The 21,496-nt window shown below is 36.0% G+C and overlaps 1 protein-coding gene across 3 annotated transcripts; it reads right to left on the minus strand.

The window, feature by feature from the left end:
* Nucleotides 1-161: 161 nt before the first annotated feature.
* On the minus strand, nt 162-16,210 carry LOC129870210 (uncharacterized). Of its 3 annotated transcripts, XM_055944877.1 has the most exons (14): nt 16,116-16,210; nt 15,827-15,924; nt 13,979-14,917; nt 13,513-13,616; nt 13,265-13,379; nt 13,008-13,085; nt 12,786-12,878; nt 12,353-12,436; nt 11,648-11,746; nt 10,186-10,248; nt 3,827-3,857; nt 2,818-2,864; nt 2,510-2,568; nt 162-607 (listed from the first exon to the last, which is right to left on the minus strand). In XM_055944877.1, the coding sequence occupies exons 2-14, from the start codon at nt 15,881-15,883 to the stop codon at nt 376-378; spliced, it is 2,001 nt and encodes a 666-aa protein (XP_055800852.1). In that variant the 5' UTR covers nt 15,884-15,924; nt 16,116-16,210; the 3' UTR covers nt 162-375. The 3 variants fall into 3 exon arrangements, 2 of the variants coding, with proteins under 2 accessions (XP_055800852.1, XP_055800853.1); XM_055944878.1 differs by lacking the exon at nt 16,116-16,210 and having other exon boundaries at nt 13,513-13,613; nt 15,827-16,052; XR_008762056.1 differs by lacking the exons at nt 162-607; nt 16,116-16,210 and adding an exon at nt 7,731-7,808 and having other exon boundaries at nt 2,509-2,568; nt 15,827-16,064.
* Between the last annotated feature and the right edge of the window lie 5,286 nt (nt 16,211-21,496).

Here is a 21,496-nt window from a genome sequence, read left to right on the forward strand (position 1 = left end):
CGACCTAAAGGTGATAATGTAAAAAAAGGAATAGTCAAGGTACCTTCTCAAACATCCAGTGGAACGTAAAGGTTGTCATGGGCACAGCAAAAGATAAAGCAACTTGCATCGGATGGGGAGGCATGTTTTGCTAAATTCATAACAGTGTTTGCTATGGAATATCCAACGAATGTACAACATGGTACATAATGTATGAATCCATGATGAGTCAATGTTGCAACGTTTATATGTTCATTACAAAAAAAAAGAAAAGAAGTTGGACTATAAAAATTTTAAGGTGGTGTTTATATGGTTGATAATCACTGTCTTGACTGAATATACAACATGCAATGTCATTCAGTTGGACTATTAAAGTTAGCTGCAAAATACTTAAATCTATGCTTCAGAAAGATCAACGTTTTCACCGACGGAAAGCATAGTTTCGGGGGATGGATCTTGGGTCTCTTCGCTATCTGGTTGTGATTCATGCTTTGCAGCAGCTTGCAACACCCTGCTCTGAACATCAGTTGAGGAAGGTGAAGTTGGCAGTCCATTACCGTTTGTTCCCAACTTGCCAACTGCCCATGTCATTGCCTGGCCTCCTAGCTTAACTGGGGCCAAAAGTTGCCTGGAAAAAATTAACACAGTAAGCATCTGTTTAATACCATCAATTTGCAGTTACGACACCCCCTCTATTCCAATTTATGTTACAGAATGACTCGCATCCTTATTTGACAAATGTTTAATGACACTATCAACAATTTATCCATGTTGGATCCCACTTATTTGGTAATACGTCGACAAAGATGTACTCTTCTAATTAAAAATTCATTTATTTTAAGGTTAATTTTGGAACACATCAAAGTCTTTTCGTATTTCTTAAACTTCATGCCCAATCAAATTACATCACATAAATTGGGAGGGAGTAGTAAAATATCTCATATCACAAGCACATATGGCGTCCAACAAGTTTCTGCCAAAAAGCATCCTTTAACTATGCTTCAAATTTAAACTACATCCTCGTACTACCATGGTGAACAAAGAACACCCTTGAAGTATCAGAAATTTAACATGTTTCATCCTATAGTCAATCTCTGTATAAAAAACTAACAGAATGAAGGCTAGTTTACTTCTCTGCATGTGCTCGGCCATGGGTATGTTTGCTACGTTGGATTTTGATTTTAGGAAGAGAAAAGAGGCATGAGACTGATTGAAAATTGGAGAAGATCTGTTGCTAGAGTAGAAAAATAAACAAACAGCAATCTGCTTAACTTCGGTTGCATTGCTCTTGTTTGGGCAGTAACAAGAATGCACAGAAACTGGCTTCTAATTCCATGAGGCAGCATTATAATGATGGAATTTAAGTAAGGATAATAAGCTAAGGTTCCTTTCTGCACGGATTATGGGGCGTACTATTTTCAATTTTTAATGAAGCCATGGTAGGTAGAAGCTTCCACAAGTCAAGGCCCGTAAAGGATCTACAAACTCTTATTCATGCAACCAAATCGCACTCGATCACGTGCGGTTGAATCATATATGAAATTATTGTCGTTTAAACAAAATAAAGGCTTTTTTTTTTTGCATGATGTTGAAGACAAGAGGGGAGAAGGCAGAATAGCTGAGAAAAGGCCATGTTGAGGTCATGCATAGTTCAGAAAACAAACGGAAGGATAGATCTTGTAATAATTTGGATAGTTCAGGCATGTTTTTGTTCATTGTGTAGTACAAGGATGTAGTTTTAGTTAAAGTAATGTTTTTGGCCAAAAACTCGCCTCCAACAGTGTGCAATGATAAAAAAATAGATCTGGGAGAAAATCATGATGGTAACTGATAAGACTGTCAAGATCTTCTGATATGATAAAACGGGTTATGTTTGAGTAGTTATCATTTTCTGCCATGTTAATGCATAGGCTATAAGAATGGAATTGTCCCAGACATGCATCTGCAGTTTCCCAGACTCATTGAACAAGTTATCACAAATGGTACCGAACATGTATTGAGTTTTTTGTTTTGTCATAGCACATAGATTGCAGAGTTAATTCTCCTTTCAACTAAGTTCCTATGTTCGTCATATACATATAGAGCGGAGAGTTGTTTCTCCTTTCAAAGTAAATTCCTATGTTTGTCATATGCATATTGATCGAAGAGTTGTTCTCCTTTCAAGTGAATTCCTAATAACCTTTCGTTTTAATCAAGACGTAAAATTCCAACTTGTGTAAGCCAAGAGATTTTTAAATCTGCCCCAGTACTTGAGAAAAGCTCAATGTGATTGAGTTACCAAAGTAGTATCACATTTACAACAAGAATTCATTTCATTCATCAACCCATATACGATAAACAATAGGTGCATTAACTATTTCTTCACTTTTCTTGAAATTGAGCTAATTCTTCACTTTGTATTCTTTTAACCTTTATTCCACCTTAGTAAGACTTTAGGACTGTCGCTCAAAGAACAGAAATGAATAAAGTAACACTATGTAAAAGATATATAACACTTAACAGAAATTCAATTCTTGAAAAGGGCGGTTACCTCACATCCTGTTTAAAATCTTCTGAATCCTCGTAAGAAGAAATTCGACGGTACAAAGTCTAAAAACAGAAAATAAATCCAGAATTTAGGAAATCAAGTATCAGCTTAACATCCAACAAATAACAAGCTTTTAGCAATTAAATTTTGAAAAATAATCATGAAATCTTTGGTTTGGCTTTCCAACAACAAAATCCAGTATGAAATAGTTTATCCACTCATTTCAGTTAGTTGTTAGTGTATTCCGACATAGGAAATTCTTTCTCTCTTTAAATCATAAAGGAAGTTTATTTGAAAATTAGAACAATTACCTGACATAGGCCAAAAACTCCAACGTATTGTAGTGTTTTCTCCCACTCTAGAGAATAAAAAGAAAAGAATCTTAGTGTCTTCAGTTAGGAGAACAAGCATCCAGTGATGAACTCACTGTCATTAAACAGAATAAAAGGCACTCCCTTGCTTCCTTGTAAAACTAAGAGAATAAAGATTGTGATAGTAAAAAAACGAAGGATTTCTAGTCTGATAAAAATGAGTTCAGTGCACAAGGTAAGCTATGGAAAACATTTTTGAGGACATGAAAACCTATATTTCAATAAAAACCAGAAAAACTGTTGGAGAGACTGCAATTCATATCACTAGGCTAAATTAGTTTGGAGATTAGAAACATAATACAATAACAGAACATCTTGTTTTATTAGCAATTTTAAAGATCAAACAAGCTGCCTTAATATTGTGAAACCCTAAGTTCCTATATGAAAAAGTGGTCTGCTCCTCCAGGTCTCACAGCATACTGTTGAAAATTGAACTTTGGGTTGGAAAAGGATAGGTTTTCTTAGATTTTTTTTGATACATGAATCATCTTAGTTTATGAATTTAGAAGAAAAATGTATTACTCTTAGGATACATGTATTGTTTTGGTCATGAACCAGGAAAAAGGAAATTAGAACTAAATTAAGGTACATGTACTAGACTAGGTACATGCTAGAAAAGTTCTATAAATACCTAGGTACTATAGCCATTTTATGTTTGCAAGTAGAGGGAAGTAAAGAAAAATGATTTCCTCCACTTTTATTCAATAGAAAATGAGAGATTGAGAGTACTCCACCCCCAATTTTCCAACACATATGACCACCTCCCAAAAGAAGATGCAAGAATCATTGACAGAAAATTTCTTCTAACTTGAATGTCTAGAGAGAAATTTCATAAAAGTCGGTGTTCTTCTCCAATAAACATTATCTGTTGAATAAGCGAATCCAAAAATCCAAACTACGGAGAAAATATGCAGTTTCTCAGAATATTTGGCAGAAATTGCAGACTCACCAACCAATGCATATGCTGCTGCTACCAAACCCTGCCAAGAGTGCATCACATAAGTTAGTGAAGAAAGCAAACAACATTTCAAGTGTGATAAAGTTAAACAAAATCTTGCATCACTAAGGATAGGAATAAGGCTTGGTAAACATGAAAGGAAAAAAAAGCACGACATATCTATTTCATTATTCGTAAGCTTTAAACTTGGCATAATACATAGATCGACACCTTAACTTGGCCTCAATTGACAACTAAACACTCCAACTTTGAAATGCACATCTAGACACCTTAATTTGGTTTAAGTTGGCCCCGTAAACACCCTTTCTGGATGTGCATTCTCAAATTGAGCTTTCTTTAAGTGGGTGTTTATGAAGACAACTTAAACCAAGCTAAGTGTATAGATGTAAATTTTAAAAGTTAGGGTGCTTAGTTGCCGGTTGAGGCCAAGTTAAGGTTTCTATTTATGTATTCTGCATTTAAACTTTGTAAACCGAAATCAATCAGCAGACGCTCTAAGGTTATACCGAAGCAAATATATATATATACCCAACTCAATCTTACTTTGTCGTCTCATGCACCGAGCCTCTGCTTCTTCATAAGAAATGGCATCCGGTTCAAGGTATGTTTTTTTTTGAGAAAAGGTAATTGTGTATTCACAAAGTACTCATCATCAAAGATAGAGGAAAGTCACTTACAACCCAGAGGGAAACATTCCAGCAAAAACAAAACTAGACTAAGTGGCTTTACAATTTTCCTATGAAATCAACAAAAAGTTCTATATCCCCCACTCTATCCTCTTTACACCAAAAATAAAGAAGCCTAAGACAGTTCATTCCGATCTTCTGCATATTATTGGATTTGTCTTCAAAACCTCTTGCATTTCTTTCCTTCCATAAGGTCCACCAAATACATGCAGGTATCATTTCCCACCAGTCCTCCTCTGATTCTATTCTTCCAATCCCTTTCCAACTGTTAAGCATTCCTCTGGTAGTTTTTGGAGTCAACCAATGCACTCTAAGCAAACAGAAGAACATGTTCCACAGATTTGCAGCTGTTTTGCAATGAAGAAACAGATGACTATTTACTTCTGCATCCGATGTACACATAAAACACCTTGAGCAAATCTGTCTACCTCTTCTCTGCAGTACTTCATGAGTTAGGCAAGCTTTCCTATACACTAACCATACAAAACAAGAGATTTTTAGAGGAATCTTGGTTTTCCACATTAGCTTCCAAGGCCATGTTGTGGACTGTGGGTAACATTTCTGTTCCAGTAGCATGACTTCCAAACAAATTGAATCGGAGGGAGTAACTTACTTTCTCCGGAGAAATTTATACCAGTAAATATTTATTAACACAAGTCGATGTTCTTTTATTCGGTCATGCAAAAGTCATCTAATTGAACTCTAGCTAACTAAAATTCGGAAGATTTATAGTTTAAACGGAAAAATCTGATGTGGCTCTCTTAATAATTTAATTGGCTTAATAAAAAGTAATGTATTAACCCCATATTAATACCCAACCCGAGCCATTTACCAATAGGTAAAAGCACAAATCCACCAATTCAAGAGCATGTATTATTGCATGGTTTTTATTTCCGCATACCTTAATCTCTAAAGGAGAAGAGAGGGATAAGGTGCGGCCTAATATGCTCTGGAATGAGTAGGGTTTATGCTTTTATATGAATTGATTTGTAAAATAGGTCATGGGCTGGGTTGGGTATTGAAATGGGTTTAGTACGTTTAATCCTTTTTATGAACCCTATTAAATGATTAAGAGAGCCACATTAGGTTTTTTGGGTCAAAATATGTGTCCTGCAACCGTGCTTATATTTTACTTATCTAAGCTTTAGTTAGATGAGTTTTAAGTGACAAAGAAAAGATAGTGACTTATCTGTTATAAACCTTCACTTGGATGACCATTAATGAAACATTTCTACTTCCTACTTGTATGTTACAATTATGAGTTGGTATATGAGTTGACTATGTGCTAATTTAAATAATAAGTTGAAAGTACTCCAATTTTTTGAAACAACAGAAAAGAAGTTCTATGTAATGAACTTCCTTGAAGCTATAAACTTATATGTTTAGATTATTTTTAGAAGAAAAATAAGATATTTTTAATTTTTTAAAAAACTAATGTTTGGTTATATGGATTCCCTTCTTCTATCTCTCAAGTCTCATATTGATTCTCTTCCAACAACATACCCAGTATAGTCTCACAAGTGGGGTCTGGGAAGGGTGAGGTATATGCAGATCTTACCACTACCTTCGTGGGATAGAGGGGTTGTTTTCGATGGACTCTCAGCTCAAGAAAATTGTTTTCCAGCATACAATTCTCTTCCAACACAGACAAAGAAGAGAGAAGTATGATCTCGAAGGGAAAAAGTCCAACAAACATCGTGAAAGAATGGCAGTGTCATCGCCATCTTCTTAATGATTTTTATAGTACATTCTTTTTTAATTTTTTTTTATTTTCCGACTTTCTTATTTACATTTACAAATGTTGATTAAAATGAATTGCTTCATATATAGTATGGAATTTTGGCTTCTCACAGATCTTTTCAGCCAAAGAATTTTGTATATAGGATGTTAAAAAGAATCATTAAAAATGTCTTACTACCAAAGATCGGTTTTCTTTTATAAAAATTATGAAATTAATATTCAATCGTATTTTGATTTTGTTTCATGACCGGGCTTAGCAGTATGGTAGTGATTTTTTTTTGTTGTTGAGAATAGGTAACATGGTATGCTAGTGAAATTAAATTGGAAGTACTTAGACCAAGTTAAATAAGATAACATCCATTAAATATGTGGCCTTACATTTTTTTATGGAAAACTTATGGCAACAAAAGGTTTATTTGAGGAAAACCAATTTGTGTGTTGTTGGAAAAGCAATATTGATCAAAATGAGCAACAGAATGAAGATGAGTAAAGAGGAATTTCATTAGGAGAAATCCCTCCATCTTGCTTGAATAAGTTATATCTTTCTTTAGGGTAAAAAGAGGAACGGTTGCAAGAGGGGAACTAAAAGCAGGGTAGCAGGTGTTTTAGTAGTATAATGGATGTACAAGAGAAGGGGAAGCAAAATCCAATTCCACTTTAACTTCTTCAACCCTCAAAAATATGCGAAAGTAGTACTTTCACTTTTCTGGCTGTACCAAACAACCTGAGGGAAAGATTAAGAACATTCTTAAGGGAATCAGAAAAAAAAAGACTCATAGCCAGTTTAGATTGGCTAATTTTAGGTGCTTTTAAGCCAAAAATAGCTTGTAAACAGCTTTGTAATGTTTGGGTAAAAACAAAAGTGCTTATAAGCACTAGTTATTAAGCCAAAATAACAAAAATAAGCCAAAAGCCATAAGTTAGAATTCCTAACTTATAGCTTTTGGCTTAAAAGTCATAGGCCAAAAGTCAATCCAAACATGCTCTCAATTCCTCTACTTCCCTTTGTTTAATCAAACATAGAGTAACTATAATTGGGGATTGAATGCAAGAAATCAAGGCAGTTGTGATAAATATAGGAGAAATATTTTCGAATTGTGTTTCTACATAATTACACTGAGACCCTATTTATATACACTATAATACAATCCTTTTCCTAGTAGGATTCCATATACTAATCCTTTTCCAAGTAGGATTCTATACACTATTCTTGTTCCTACTTCTATTCTAACATTCCCCCTCAAACTGGTACATACAAATCATATGTACCGAGATGTTACAGATGTGATTAATATAAGGATAACTGAGGGGCTTGATAATAGCGGCCCTCTCGAAAAGATGCTACTTCTTAAAAAGAGAGCTAATATAATACTTGGGACATTTAAAACTTGCTTAGAGTAAGACATAATAATTATAATCTAGTAGTGAAATTAGACTCATTCAAAATAGTTAAAGGTATAAAAATTTACCATTTAGGAATTCATTTGATCTCAGGTTCACGTCGTAAATTAATACCAAACTTTTGAGTATCAACGTGCACTGGTATGCTTTATACAAACATCCAAAAGAAACAGTAAATTTAGTACATCATAAGACTTGAGTTCACACACCCCAAACAACAAAACATATCACCAAATTTAAGTTACAAATCATGGTGCCATGACCAAACTAGCCTTCAAAATTACCTATACATGTACAACCCATAGATCACACAAAAATAGATGCCTATATACCATGCTTCATTCAAGAATTCTCTCCTCAATTTGTCATCATTAGGGATGCATAACCTATTTTGATAAAACAAGACACCATCCTCCCTTGATGTAAAATCAAGTTTTTCCCCATTTTGAACTTCTTTGGTCAATTTTACGAGTTTCTCTTTTAACTTTTGTGATTCTTTCACCTCTTCAAGCAATATTGGCAACAACCAAACCATACGCAATGCATCTTGGTGGTACAAAATGTACCAAACCATCAAAGAACACTATTGGTGGAATGGTATGAAGAAAGACATAGCGGAGTTCATTTTGAAATATTTGGTTTGTCAACAAATAAAGGCAGAGCATCAGGTCCCATTTGGTTTTGCTACAACCCTTGTCGGTGCTAGAATAGAAATGGGAGAAAATTGCTATGGACTTTGTTTATGGACTTCCTCGCACTTAAAGAAATCATGATGCAACATGCGTGATAGTGGATAGGCTAACAAAGAGTGCTCACTTCTTGGCAATTAGGATGGATTACTCACTTGAGCGTTTTACAGAATTGTACATTAACGAGATTGTAAGGCTACATGGAATCCCTATTTCTATTGTATCTGATCGAGACCCGAGGTTTACATCTAGATTTGGGCTAGCTTACAGGAAGCCTTGGGTACTAAGTTGAACTTTAGCACTTCATTCCATCCCAAGGATATACTTCGAGCTTGCATTATTGAGTTTGAGGGTAGTTGGGACAAACAGTTGGCTTTGATAAAGTTTGCTTACAATAATAGTTACAAATCGAGTATTAGAATGCCTCACTATGAAGCCTTATATAGAAGATAATATCGGACCCCACTTTGTTGGAGTGAAAGGAAACTTATTGAACCTGAAATCATGCAACAAACAGAAGACAAGGTAAAAGTGATCACGGATCGTCTAAAAATTGCTTCGGATAAACAAAAGTCTTGTGCTAATCTAAAAGGTGTGCAATTGAACATCAAGTTGGCAATAAAGTATTCTTAAAGGTGTCTTCATGGAAAAGATAATGAAGTTTATCCAAAAAAGAAAATTTAGTCCTTGATTTATTGGACCTTATGAGATACTTGAAAGGGTTGGACCGGTTGCATATAAATTAGCTTTGTTGCCTGTGTTGGATAAGATCCACAACATATTCCATGTTTTTTATGACAAGGGAAACCCGCTGCCGCTACCCTTTGGGTGCACACAGGGTTAAAAAAACATGTTCCTATGCAAAGTTCGCAAACCACACAGGAGAGGTAACCCGCACTAGACAATCCTGGTGCGACGAGCTCGACCCAAAAGGCAAAACCTCTTGCTTTTGCTGGCGAGGGGTTTCGAACTAGAGACCTCCAACATGGAAGTCCCAAGCCCAAACCATTGTGTCACCCCGAAGGGTCACAACGCATTCCATGTTTCTATTGGAGTTATAACCGCCCGCCGGCTGCGGAAGTTTTTTTTTGTTCTCTACCGAGGTAGTAGAAGCTCTGATACCATATGGGAAATATAGGACAAAAATATTTTTGAATTGTGTCTCTACATAATAACACTGAGACCCTATTTATAGACACTATAATACAATCTTTTTCGTAGTAAGATTCTATATACTAATCCTTTTCCAAGTAGGATTCTATACAGTATTCTTGTTTCTACTTCTTTCTAACAGCAGTGATAGCAGTAAAAGAGATATTTCATCAGGAGAAAACCATAAGTACATAAATGGAGAATAGCATGTCCTTGGTTACACCAACAAAGGATGAAGCATCTCCTGAACGATATTCTCAAGCCCTAAGAATCAAAACATAGGAAACGGGAGAATGTGAAATATTTGCTTTATAACCATTTAGTACGACAAATGAGGAACCTGAGTTAAACCTGTTTGGCATCATCTGGAATATGCCCAGTGATGTGGAACAACTCATGTGGAGCTGGAAACATGGAAGTAGAAGGCCAAGGAGTTAGAGAATGGGAATCACCCCCAAGTAAAGAGAAATCAATCATTCAGATAAGATGACCCTCTAGTTTTTTGAGCGAGTACAAGACATTCCTACTTGTCTAGATGATTGGATTGGCTTTGTAGAGAACCACATAATTAGAGCTTTTGGTTGATATGCAAAAATTACTAATAAACAGAAAAACACTTGAGACAAAAAGGGAAATGAGAAATGCTTTATAAGAAGCATGTAATACATTCAGAAAGACTTACCACTCCATATCCAACAAGTTGTAATGGTGTTGGGTTGATTTCCTCAAAAATTGCCTCAGCTTCCTGAAAATAACGAAATATGGCATATATCACTGAAATAACCACCTTCTTCCCTACTAGTTGGCAATAGCTTTTTAATTCTAGTCCAGAGCATAGGTATATAACCAATATTTACCGATAAAATGACATAGAATACTGATGCGGATGTAAGCTTTTCTTTGAGAACTGTTCTTGCCACACGATTCTATCATATACATGTATCTTTAAGTAAAAAGGGGTAAATCAATCTTTTTCATGGAAATGTAAAATTAGAAATAATTCTCTAAAGCCATCAAATTACTTGGAAGTAAAAGCTTATCAACACTATACTCCTACAAGTCAAAATTCAATTTAATGAGGAAGAATTATAGTTCAATCTTTCATGGAAATTCAAAATATAATTAAAAGCCTATCCGCACAAAGTTAAAATGTTATATATAAGAACTATCTTAACAATTAAAAGCTTACTCAGATTATTCATCAAAACAAACATAAATTAACTTAGTTAAGATTTAAAGGGAACTTGAATAAGTCGAGTTCATGTTTACTTTTAAAATTTTAAACAGAAGCTCACAAAATAGATGGTCATATAATATAAAAATATTCCAATGTCATGCAACAGGAAGGGGCAAACAAATTATGCACTTGTTAAAGAGACATTTGGAGTGAGAAGCAGAATGGTGTTACCTAATCCAACGTTTAGAAGGGTTACGCAAGAAAGGGAGGTTGATATATTCACAAACCGATTTACATCTCCAGGAGGGATGGTCGTGGGCATTGTGAAAGGTCAAGCAGTATATGTTTACCATAATAAGCATGAAAATATTGATGAGGGAATTCATGGTGGCCTGTTTATAAGGGAAAACGGCTGAGATAAGCTTATTAGTTTGGTTGCCTGGGAAGCAACTGGTGGAGCCCTTCCAGATGATAAGATAAGAATTGAGTTTCTGTCAATAGCTGTTTATTTTCATAAGAGGTTGAAGAGTCTGAACAACATTTTCCACTGCAAGTGGTTCGCTGAATTGGCTGCAATTGTGCTTGTTTTACATTAAGTCATGCAATGTCAGCCGACAATTTCCTTGTTTTGTATATAGTTGGTAAAGTATTGGGGTGACGAGAAATATTGGACAATCATCCACTTATTTTGGTATGCTTGGTTAGAAAGAAAGAGAAGAAAGTTCATAATATTAAATATCTGGTTGTATCTGATCCCTACTTTTGGTGTTCGGAAAAGTAGTTGACTTGTCATGATGATCAGCATACTCATGGGCGTGACTTCAGTGTTGTATAGATCATAGTAGTTTACTTTTTCAATAAAGAGATCTTTCATTTTTTGACATTTTAACAGGGAGGTTGGCACAGCCTTTGGACCCTCAGCAATCATAGGGCTCACTTTAAGAAAGTCAAGAAACATTTTATATACCTCATTGAGGATTGTCAATGTAGTCTCAGGTTTCAACTCCTTAATGCGGAGGCCCTCTTCAACCCAAGACCGAAAGCCACCTCGGACCAAATATGGTCTCTGTATCATTAAATAAGAAAACAGTTATCAATCAAACGGGGCATGCTTTGGAATCTGAGAAGGATATATAAGATCACAATCTTTTAAACACATAATGTGTATCAGTACAACAACCACTTTAAGAACCAAGTTTTGCACTTTCTTGTATCTATATGCAAAGTCCTAATGTTTAATAAGTAACTGTATGTCTCTTGAAATCAGCACGGCATGAAAGATTATTAGCCTATTCATCGGTCCATTGTCATCACAATTGAATATCATTCTATTAGCAATTACTAAGTAACACTGATCAGATTAGTTTCTATTTTACTGAAAGTAAACAGGTAAAAGGAGAGAAAAAACATACCAGAAGATTTTTAAAGAATTAAAATGAATTAGCCTGGTGCTAAGTTACAAAAGGAGTATACATAGATCTGAGGATTTCCAAGCTTAAAGTATCCCAATCCCCGCATTTATTTCTAATTGATTAGGTTTCTAAAAAGTACCAGAGGTAAAATGTGTAGACCATACAGTTTCTTTCTTCACATTATTCTTATTCATGACTTATGCTACCTGTAATTTTAGGACAAGTACCAGGGGAGATCAACATTAAGCAAATATACTTGCCTTGATTCCAAGTCTCCTGAGTGACCTTGCGATGCTCTTGGAACGGTTACCGTTAGCATCCATAACTATAACCTGTGACCTGTCCTATAGGTTGGGTAATGGAAGTGTCAATCAAAATACAAAAAAAAGTTACCAAAAGTAAATGGGCAAAGTAAGCACAAGAATCTTTTGCCACTAACAGATTCTTTACATGTTCTAAGAATGAAAACAAGAGGATAATTTAATAAGCGCAGGTTACTTCAAGAGAAAATAAAGCCGGTACAAGCCAATTGGCTCTTTTACTCCTCAAGTTGTGGCATAAATGAAAGGACATAGAAGAAAACATGGGAAGATGTTCTTTTGAGCAACATGATTTTCAGGAGTTAAATTTGAAATTGAACAAATAAAAGGACAGTTGAGTAAAAAAGGCAACACTGGAGATATATCTATTTACTTGGACAATCTTCAAGTTCCTAATGACAGCAGCTAGCAGGTAGTCATCAAGTTCTCTTCCACTCTTGAATAACTTCCTTACAGATCCATCAATCTGAAAACATTTTAGCAATATACAGAAGGAAAAAGAGGGCCATTAATTGAAAGACAGACTCTTAAAATCAGAAAGCCCAATCCTTACAAAAGAAATTAATAATCCAACCCTTGAACTTGATCGACCAACCTCAGGTAGTGTTACATTGGCAAAACGAAACCGAGCAGCGCGTCGAAGATCAGGAATGCCGTCTTTCTCTCTGAGATCCTTCAGAAAAGCATAGAGGAAGAAAATATAAGACATTTGCTCCATGTATACATTTATCGAATCAAAGCATTATTTACTGAGATAAATGCAAGGAAATACAGTGCACAACAAAGGTCTCAGAATATTTGGTATAACTATTCTGCAGAAATATGAGACTTGATAACTATGCAGTGCCTTGCCTCAGGCCGGATATCAATGAGTACAGCATTCCTGTCTCCTTTCAGAAGCTCAAAACTTGACTTGGGAGATAAATCTCCAGCATATCCACCATAGGTCAATATCCAATAAAAAGTCCTGCAGAAATCTGATAAGCAATTTAACTTTCTGTAGAAGTTAAAACTGAGATTTTGGGGAGGGAGGGGGAACTTTAATTGTGATAGGAAAATAACAGGAAACGATGAGATAAGGAGTAGAAGGGTGCTCATACCAAAAAGAAGTTGATGCCCCAAGGAAAAGAACAAACGGAATAATTGGGTCACTTGGATCCAAGCCAAGACTCCTCTCCAGACCCTCCAAAGCAGCGTAACCCTGCTAATCACAGTGTCACAAAGCATACCATCATGTAGAAGAAGCATGAGTATTTCTGAAGTATGGAACGAAACCTACACTATAACCTTAAAAAGATGCAAAACAAACAGATGAATGAAATCTAAAGCATAACCTCAAATAGAAGCATAAGAAAATAGATGGAATGCGAACTACAATATAACTTAAAAGGAAGCAAAACAAACAGAAGGTTGTGCGCTGTTAATTCTTATCAGGAGGAAGAGCAATCTACTATGTTAATCCTCGATATCCTCCTTAAGCTACTTTCTCCATAAAAAATTTAGGCTTCAAAGAGTAAGGATGTCTCAAACATTTGTACATGAAGAAGCCCTAAACACTAGTCATACCTGTCCCAGAGCGGTCCCAAATGGAATAAGAAGCTTCACTGCACGCTCTTCAGACATATTTAGCAGATCCTGGACTTCCATAGGAAGCATCTCCTTCACAGACCCATAAGAATACACAACAAGTGTGGCCCCTCGTGATACCAAATCCTCAACAATGAGAATTATATGTCTCAATGCATCGACAGCAAGAAGCCCAGCTCTACCAGAGACTTTTTTCAAGCCAGTCGAAAAGGCTACCACACCATTACCTGCTGAATCCCCTGTTTTGTCCACTGTGGATGTCAATTTACTAATCACATCATCAACTGCCTGAGTAGCGCTTCTAACAGCTGATGTAACAGAGGAGCTAATTCCATCAAGTGAATTGTTCAAATAACTTTGTCCGTTCTCAACTGAACCAGTGATTGAATTATTGACTTCAGAGAAAACGTCCAAAGCAGATGATTTCACATTAGATAGGGAACTTGTATCCAAGCCCAATGAATCCAATATTGAGGCAGGGTCTCCCTGTGTGACATCTACGGTAGTTATGGACTCTAGATTAGCAGACTCTGGTGACAACTTAGCAATATCAACCAAGTCATCTCTAAAACCCATCATCTCCTCCCTTCCAATAGGTACTGCAGAACTATCTACAAATCTCAGATTTCCAGTGCCTATGGAGCAAGAGTCACTAGTTACACCCAGATGATATCTCTGATTAGTCAATAATTCACGATTGACACCATCAAATACATTTCGGCAAGAACTACAAATGATATCACTGGAACTGGACAGACTGCTATTGTGTACAAACTCTGAGTACAAGGATATAGCTGATTGTCCTCGGAATGAAGCTCCATCCAGATGAAATGAGCTAGACAAGTCCACAACATTGCATTTCAGCTGGTATGTTTTCCAACAAGAGGAAAAGGATCTCAACCCCCCATAGAAAGGAATCTGCAGGAACATAAGTTTACATATCTGAAATTCTCCGACAACAAAAACCTTCCAAGTCTATAAAGATACATAGTTGGATGGTATGCTCGCCCGGAAACATGTGAAGTTAAATTTCCAAAGCAATAACAGCATTGGTCTGGGTGGAGCTTTGGGCAACTAAGGGTGCATTCATTGTGAATGGGTAACATTACTACTACTGTGTCTGCGATTTTTGTATTTTGGAGGTGGAAAAATGGACAAGAAGTAAGAGAAAATGAGAATGAAACTTTTGTTGATTGAAAACCGGCAGCTTCAAACATGGTACACTATCAAGACAGTTATATAGTGAACTAGCTTGCTTCGGACACAATAGCTGGCAAAATTATGTGGTTCTGCAGCACATTAGACCACTCAGATAAATATTACTAAGTGGTATAACAAAACAATCAACACTAATTTGAAAATATTATTTCATGTTTGACAGTGTAATCTGCATCTGCCCAGATATGAAGTAGTATGAAGATGCAACTTCAGAAAAGAAAAAAAAACAGTTAATCGCAGTTAGCATTATTCTATATGAAGTTATTATATTGTATCAAACATGTATTAAAAGCTTGTCAATAGAGGAAAGCTAGTATATAGTTTAGATCACTTGCAACTTGTATTCTTGTTCCCTTTGTACAAAATTAAGTGATTCAGATGCATTAAACTGTAGTCTACATTTTTTAACTTTTGAATTGAAAAGGAATGGACATTTTTAACTGTCACTAATAAGTTGTAAATGTACCAAGAACTTGAAGCTAGCAACTCATGTCAGATTAGTATAACACCAAACTGTTTTCCCTCTCCCACAAAAAACAAGAAATGTGATCTCAAAAACATAAACAATATTTCTAATGGGGTAGCTAACAATTATTTATAAGTTGTAACCTGTGAATGGGAAGAACAGCAAGCAGTAGCCGAACACACTGGTAAAGTTGCCATCATCTATTGCTCATATGAAAACCTATTTAGCAATCTCCCATCTTCTGTTTAAGAAACAATATATAAATTCAAGAAAACTCCAAGTGTAAAAATCCAACAGATAAAAAATGTCAAGATTGTATATTTCAGATAAATTTTTTTTTTTTGTATTTTTCAGATAATATGAAGTCTAGACAGACTGATTATGCAAAAAGGACAATAGTTCTTTTTATGAGAAGTGAGGTTTATCACATACGAACGAATGAATTGAAAGGAGAAGATGTGATTGGGAGAATCGTGTGGTTTTGTTTCAAGCCATTAGCTTCATCTTCTTGTCTGCCTCTCATTCTCCGGCCTCTGGGCCCATATAGAATTCTTTCATTTGATTTTTTTTAAAAAGAAAAGGCTCATAAATACCTCTTAAAGGGAGATTCATAAATATCATTTTTTCACCTTTTGGTCTAAATATATCTTCAATTTATTTTTTGGGCTCAAGAATATCACTAAACTATTGGAAATGACTCAAAAATACTCTTCCTCCACATTTTGATCTAAAAATATCCTTAACCTATTTTTTTTCTCAAGAATACCACTAACCTATTGGAAATGACTCAAAAATGTCATCCCTCTAGCTTTTGGTATAAAAATACTCTCAACACTTGTTTTTGGTTCAAGAACGCTCCTTCTTCCATCTTTTACTCTAAAAATATCATCAACTCAAATTTAATTTAATTAAATTATTTTACTAATTAATTAATTATTTTATTTATTCTAAAAGATAATTTTTTATTTATTCAAATTCTTAATATTATCTCATCCCAAAATATTTAAAATATTTAAGTCTAACTATATTTCAAACAAAAAATAAATTATTTATGTTATAAAACTTTTTAATAACAGAAATTAAAGGAAAAAAGATAAAATTTGGCTAATTAATATATCCTCAACACTAAAAAAAATAATTATTTATTGATTCAAATTATAAGTAGAAGATTTTCTAATAAGATGTCTCTTTACTAATTTTTTAGTCGACTAAAAATTATATTGGAGATTACAGATTCTAATTAATATTTCATAGATTTAACGATTTATCCTCAATACTAAAAATAAATATGTAACTATTTATTGATTCAAATTTTAAGTAGAAGTTCTCTAATTGATTTTAATCTTTTAGTCGGGGTTGCATCAAGGATCAGCTCTAAGTCCATTTTTATTTGCCTTGGTAATGGATGCATTGACGCGATAAATTCAAGGTGAGGTGCCATGGTGTATGCTTTTCGCGGATGACATAGTCCTGATTGATGAGACTCGTAGTGGAGTTAATGCTAAGCTGGAGGATTGGAGACATACCTTGGAGTCTAAAGGGTTTAAGCTGAGTATGACCAAGACAGAGTACTTAGAGTGCAAGTTTAGTGAGACACCTCAGGAGGTTGGCGTGGAAGTTAAGCTTGGTGCCCAAGCCATTCAAAAGAGAAGTAGTTTTAAGTATCTTGGGTCTGTCATGCAAGGGAGCGGGGAGATTGACGATGATGTCACACATCGTATTGGGGCAGCGTGGATGAAATGGAGGCTCGCTTCCGGAGTGTTATGCGACAAGAAGGTGCCACCACAACTTAAGGGCAAGTTCTACAAAGTGGTGGTTAGACCGGCTATGTTGTATGGGGCAGAGTGTTGGCCAGTTAAGATCTCTCACATTCAAAAAATGAAAGTTGCCGAGATGAGAATGTTGAGATGGATGTGTGGTCACACCAGGAGCGACAGGATTAGAAATGAGGCTATTCGGGACAAGGTAGGAGTGGCCTCGGTGGAAGACAAGATGCGGGAAATGCGACTGAGATGGTTTGGGCATGTGAAGAGGAGAGACACAGATGACCCAGTGAGGAGGTGTGAGAGGTTGGCCATGGATGGTTACAGAAGAGGTAGGGGTAGGCCGAAGAAGTATTGGGGAGAGGTGATTAGACAGGACATGGCTCAGTTACAGCTTACCGAGGACATGACCTTAGATAGGAGGCTGTGGAGGACCCACATTAGGGTAGAAGGCTAGTACATAGTCTCGTTATTCTTCCCTATTCATAGGCGCACTAGCACATTACAATTCTTTGTACTCTCATTTCTGCTATTTCTGTTACTATTTATTGCTTTCAGTACTTTTGATTACTCTATTTTATCTGTGATGCCTTCGTTATTTATTTTCCTATAGCGCTTTGAATTTCTTAACCTTATCTGACCGACCCCCTTTTATGCCTTTTTTGAGCCGAGGGTCTCTCGGAAACAGCCGTCCTACCTTGGTAGGAGTAAGGTCTGCGTATACTCTACCATCCCCAGACCCCACGTTGTGGGATTTCACTGGGTTGTTGTTGTTGTAGTCGGGTAAAAAATTACTATTTACAAAAAAAATTAATTTAGTTCAAATAATAAAATTACAAATTTTTTATATGGTAAAAGTTTAAACAATATTAAAATCATAAATATTAGATATACAAATATAAAGAGATAACAAAGGTTGATAGTATTTTTAGACTAAAAAGTAGATTGAGTGGTATTCTTGAACCAATAACAAAGGTTGAGAGTATTTTTAGATCAAAAGGTGGAGGAACGCTATTTTTGAGCCATTTCCAATAGGTTATGGATATTCTTAAGCCAAAAAATAAGTTAGGGGTATTTTTAGATCAAAATGCGGAAGAAGAATATTTATGAGTCTTTACTAATAGATGAGGGGTATTTATGAGCATTTTCTCTTTTTTTTTTAATTAGAAACAAAAGGGAGATGGTTAAGTGAAAGATTGGTTATGGATGATTTTGCTCGATGAAAAATTAGGTCATAAAGTATTGGAGAGAAATCATTAGATAACATATGTAGGGGTGGCAATATTAGTTAAGAACATATGTTTATTAATTAATATATATCTTAAATAGTTGATTTAATATCATTTATAAAGGTCCTTATTTGTCTAATATAAATTTTAAATGATTAACTTATTTTTAAAATTTAATATAATCTTATGATTGCATTTGTAAAACAAAATAGTACACTAGTAATTGGAATTGATGTAATTACTAGGGTAGTAATTACCAACTTAGTAATTACACAGCCTAGTAATTACAATAACCTATTTGTTTGTCAAAATGTAATTACATTGGAATTACAAGTGTACTATTTGGTTGCACAAGTGTAATCATAAAGTTATATCAAAATTTTAAAAATAAAAGTTAATCATTTAAAATTTAAAAATTATATTAAACTAATAAGGACCTTTATAAATGATATTAAAATAAATATTTAAGATATATATTAATTAATAAATGTATGTTCATAACAACAACAACAACAAGCCCAGTATAATTCCACCATATGGGGTCTGGGGAGGGTAGAGTGTACGCGAACCTAACCCGCACCTAGAAAGGTAGGGCGACTGTTTCCGAAAGACCCTCGACTTAAGAGAGAAGAACAAGAGAGGAACAACAAGGAAACAAGACAAAGGTCAGAAGCATAATGAAAACAATATAAAAAATATGAATAATGAGAGCGAGAAAGTCAGGGTAGGACAGACCGAAAAGAGAGGAGCATTAACTACTATAGATAAATAGGATACCAAAGTATACCGGACCAACAAATGTAAGCAGTAATCAAATGATAATAAACAAATGAGCAAAACTACGACTACTATGGTGAAAAGATAAGCCACGTAGCCTACTATCTTAATCTGAGTCCTCCACAGCCTCCTATCTAAGGTCATGTCCTTGGTGAGCTACAACTATGCCATATCATGTCTAATCACCTCTTTCCAATACTTCTTCGGCCTCCCTTTGCTCCTCCTAAAACCGTCCATAACCAACCTTTCGCACCTCCGCACTAGAGCATCTGTGTCTCTCCTCTTCACATGCCCAAACCATCTTAGTCTCGCTTCCCGCATCTTGTCCTCCACCGATGTCACTCCCACTTTGTATCGGATATCTTCATTCCTAATTCTATCCATACTAGTGTTCCCACACATCCATCGCAGCATTCATATTTCTGCGACTTTTATCTTCTGAACATGAAGTTTCTTGATTAGCCAACACTCCACCCCGTACAATAAATTCGGTCTAACCACCATTTTGTAGAACTTGCCTTTGAGTTTTGGTGGCATTTTTTTGTCACACGGCACTGAGGCGAGCCTCTATTTCATCCACCCTGCATCAATACGATGTGAAACATCGTCATCGATATCCCCATCTTCTTGTAAAATAGACCCAAGATACTTGAAGCTTCTTTTCTTTTGAATGGCCTGGGTACCAAGCCTCACTTCCCCATTAGCCTCACGCGGCAGGCCACTAAACCTGCACTCTAAGTATTCTATCTTGGTCCTACTCAATTTAATTTCTTTAGACTCCAACGTCTGTCTTCATTCCTTCAGCTTATCGTTAACTCCGTTGCGAGTCTCGTCAATCAGGACTATGTCATCCGCGAACAATATACACTAAGGCACCTCACCTTGTATTTGTGTCGTCAATTGATCCATCACCAGGGCGAATAGAAATGGGATAAGAGTTGATCCCTGGTGCAACCCCATCATAACAGGAAAGTACTCTGAGTCTCCTCCTACCGTCCTTACCCTGGTCTTAGCTCCATCATACATGTCTTTAATCGCTCTAATGTACGCCACAGGTACACCTTTCTCCTCCAAACATCTCCATAGGACCTCTCTTGGTACTTTATCGTAGGCCTTTTCTAGGTCAATGAATATCATGTGTAACTCTCTCTTTCGCTCCCTATACTGCTCCACCAATCTCCTTACAATATGAATGACTTCTGTAGTCAAGAGCCCCGGCATGAATCCAAAATGGTTCTCTGAAATAGAAACACTTCTCCTCACCCTCATTTCCATCACCCTTTCCCACACTTTCATAGTGTGACTTAGCAGCTTGATACCTCTATAGTTGTTGCAACTTTGAATGTCTTCCTTGTTCTTGTACACAGGAATTATTGTACTCCACCTCCATTCTTACGACATCTTTGATGTCTTGAAAATGACATTAAACAACGCAGTCAGCCACTCCAATCCTACCCTACCTGCATTCTTCTAAAATTCCTAAGGGATCTTGTCAGGTCCGATCGCTCTTCCCCTGCACATCCTACGAACAACTCCCTTAACCTCCTCAACCTATATACTCCTACAATACCTAAAGTTGCGACGCCTATCCAATTGCTCCAAGTCTCCCAACACAAAGTCTCTGTCTCTTCCTTCATTTAGGAGTTCATGAAAGTATGACTGTCATCTCTGTCTAATGCGGGATTCCTGTACCAGCACTTGACCATCCTCATCCTTGATGTACTTCACTTGATCCAAGTCGCGTGCCTTCCTCTCTCTCACCTTGGCGAGCTTAAATAGCTTCCTATCCCCACCCCTGTCCTCTAGTTCTGCATAAAGGCATTCAAAGGCTACTATTTTGGCCGCCAAAACTGCCATCTTCGCCTCTTTACTCGCCATCTTATACTTTTCCCTGTTCGTCCGCTTCTCTTCATCATTCTTGCTATCTACCAACTTCACATATGCCTACTTCTTTGCTTCTATCTTTCCCTGGACTTCTCCATTCCACCACCAATCCCTTCGGTGCTCACTAATGCCACCACCAGTACCTCTTTAGCTGCTTCCC

The sequence above is a fragment of the Solanum dulcamara genome, chromosome 10, assembly GCF_947179165.1.
Source record: "Solanum dulcamara chromosome 10, daSolDulc1.2, whole genome shotgun sequence".
Classification (NCBI taxonomy): domain Eukaryota; kingdom Viridiplantae; phylum Streptophyta; class Magnoliopsida; order Solanales; family Solanaceae; genus Solanum; species Solanum dulcamara.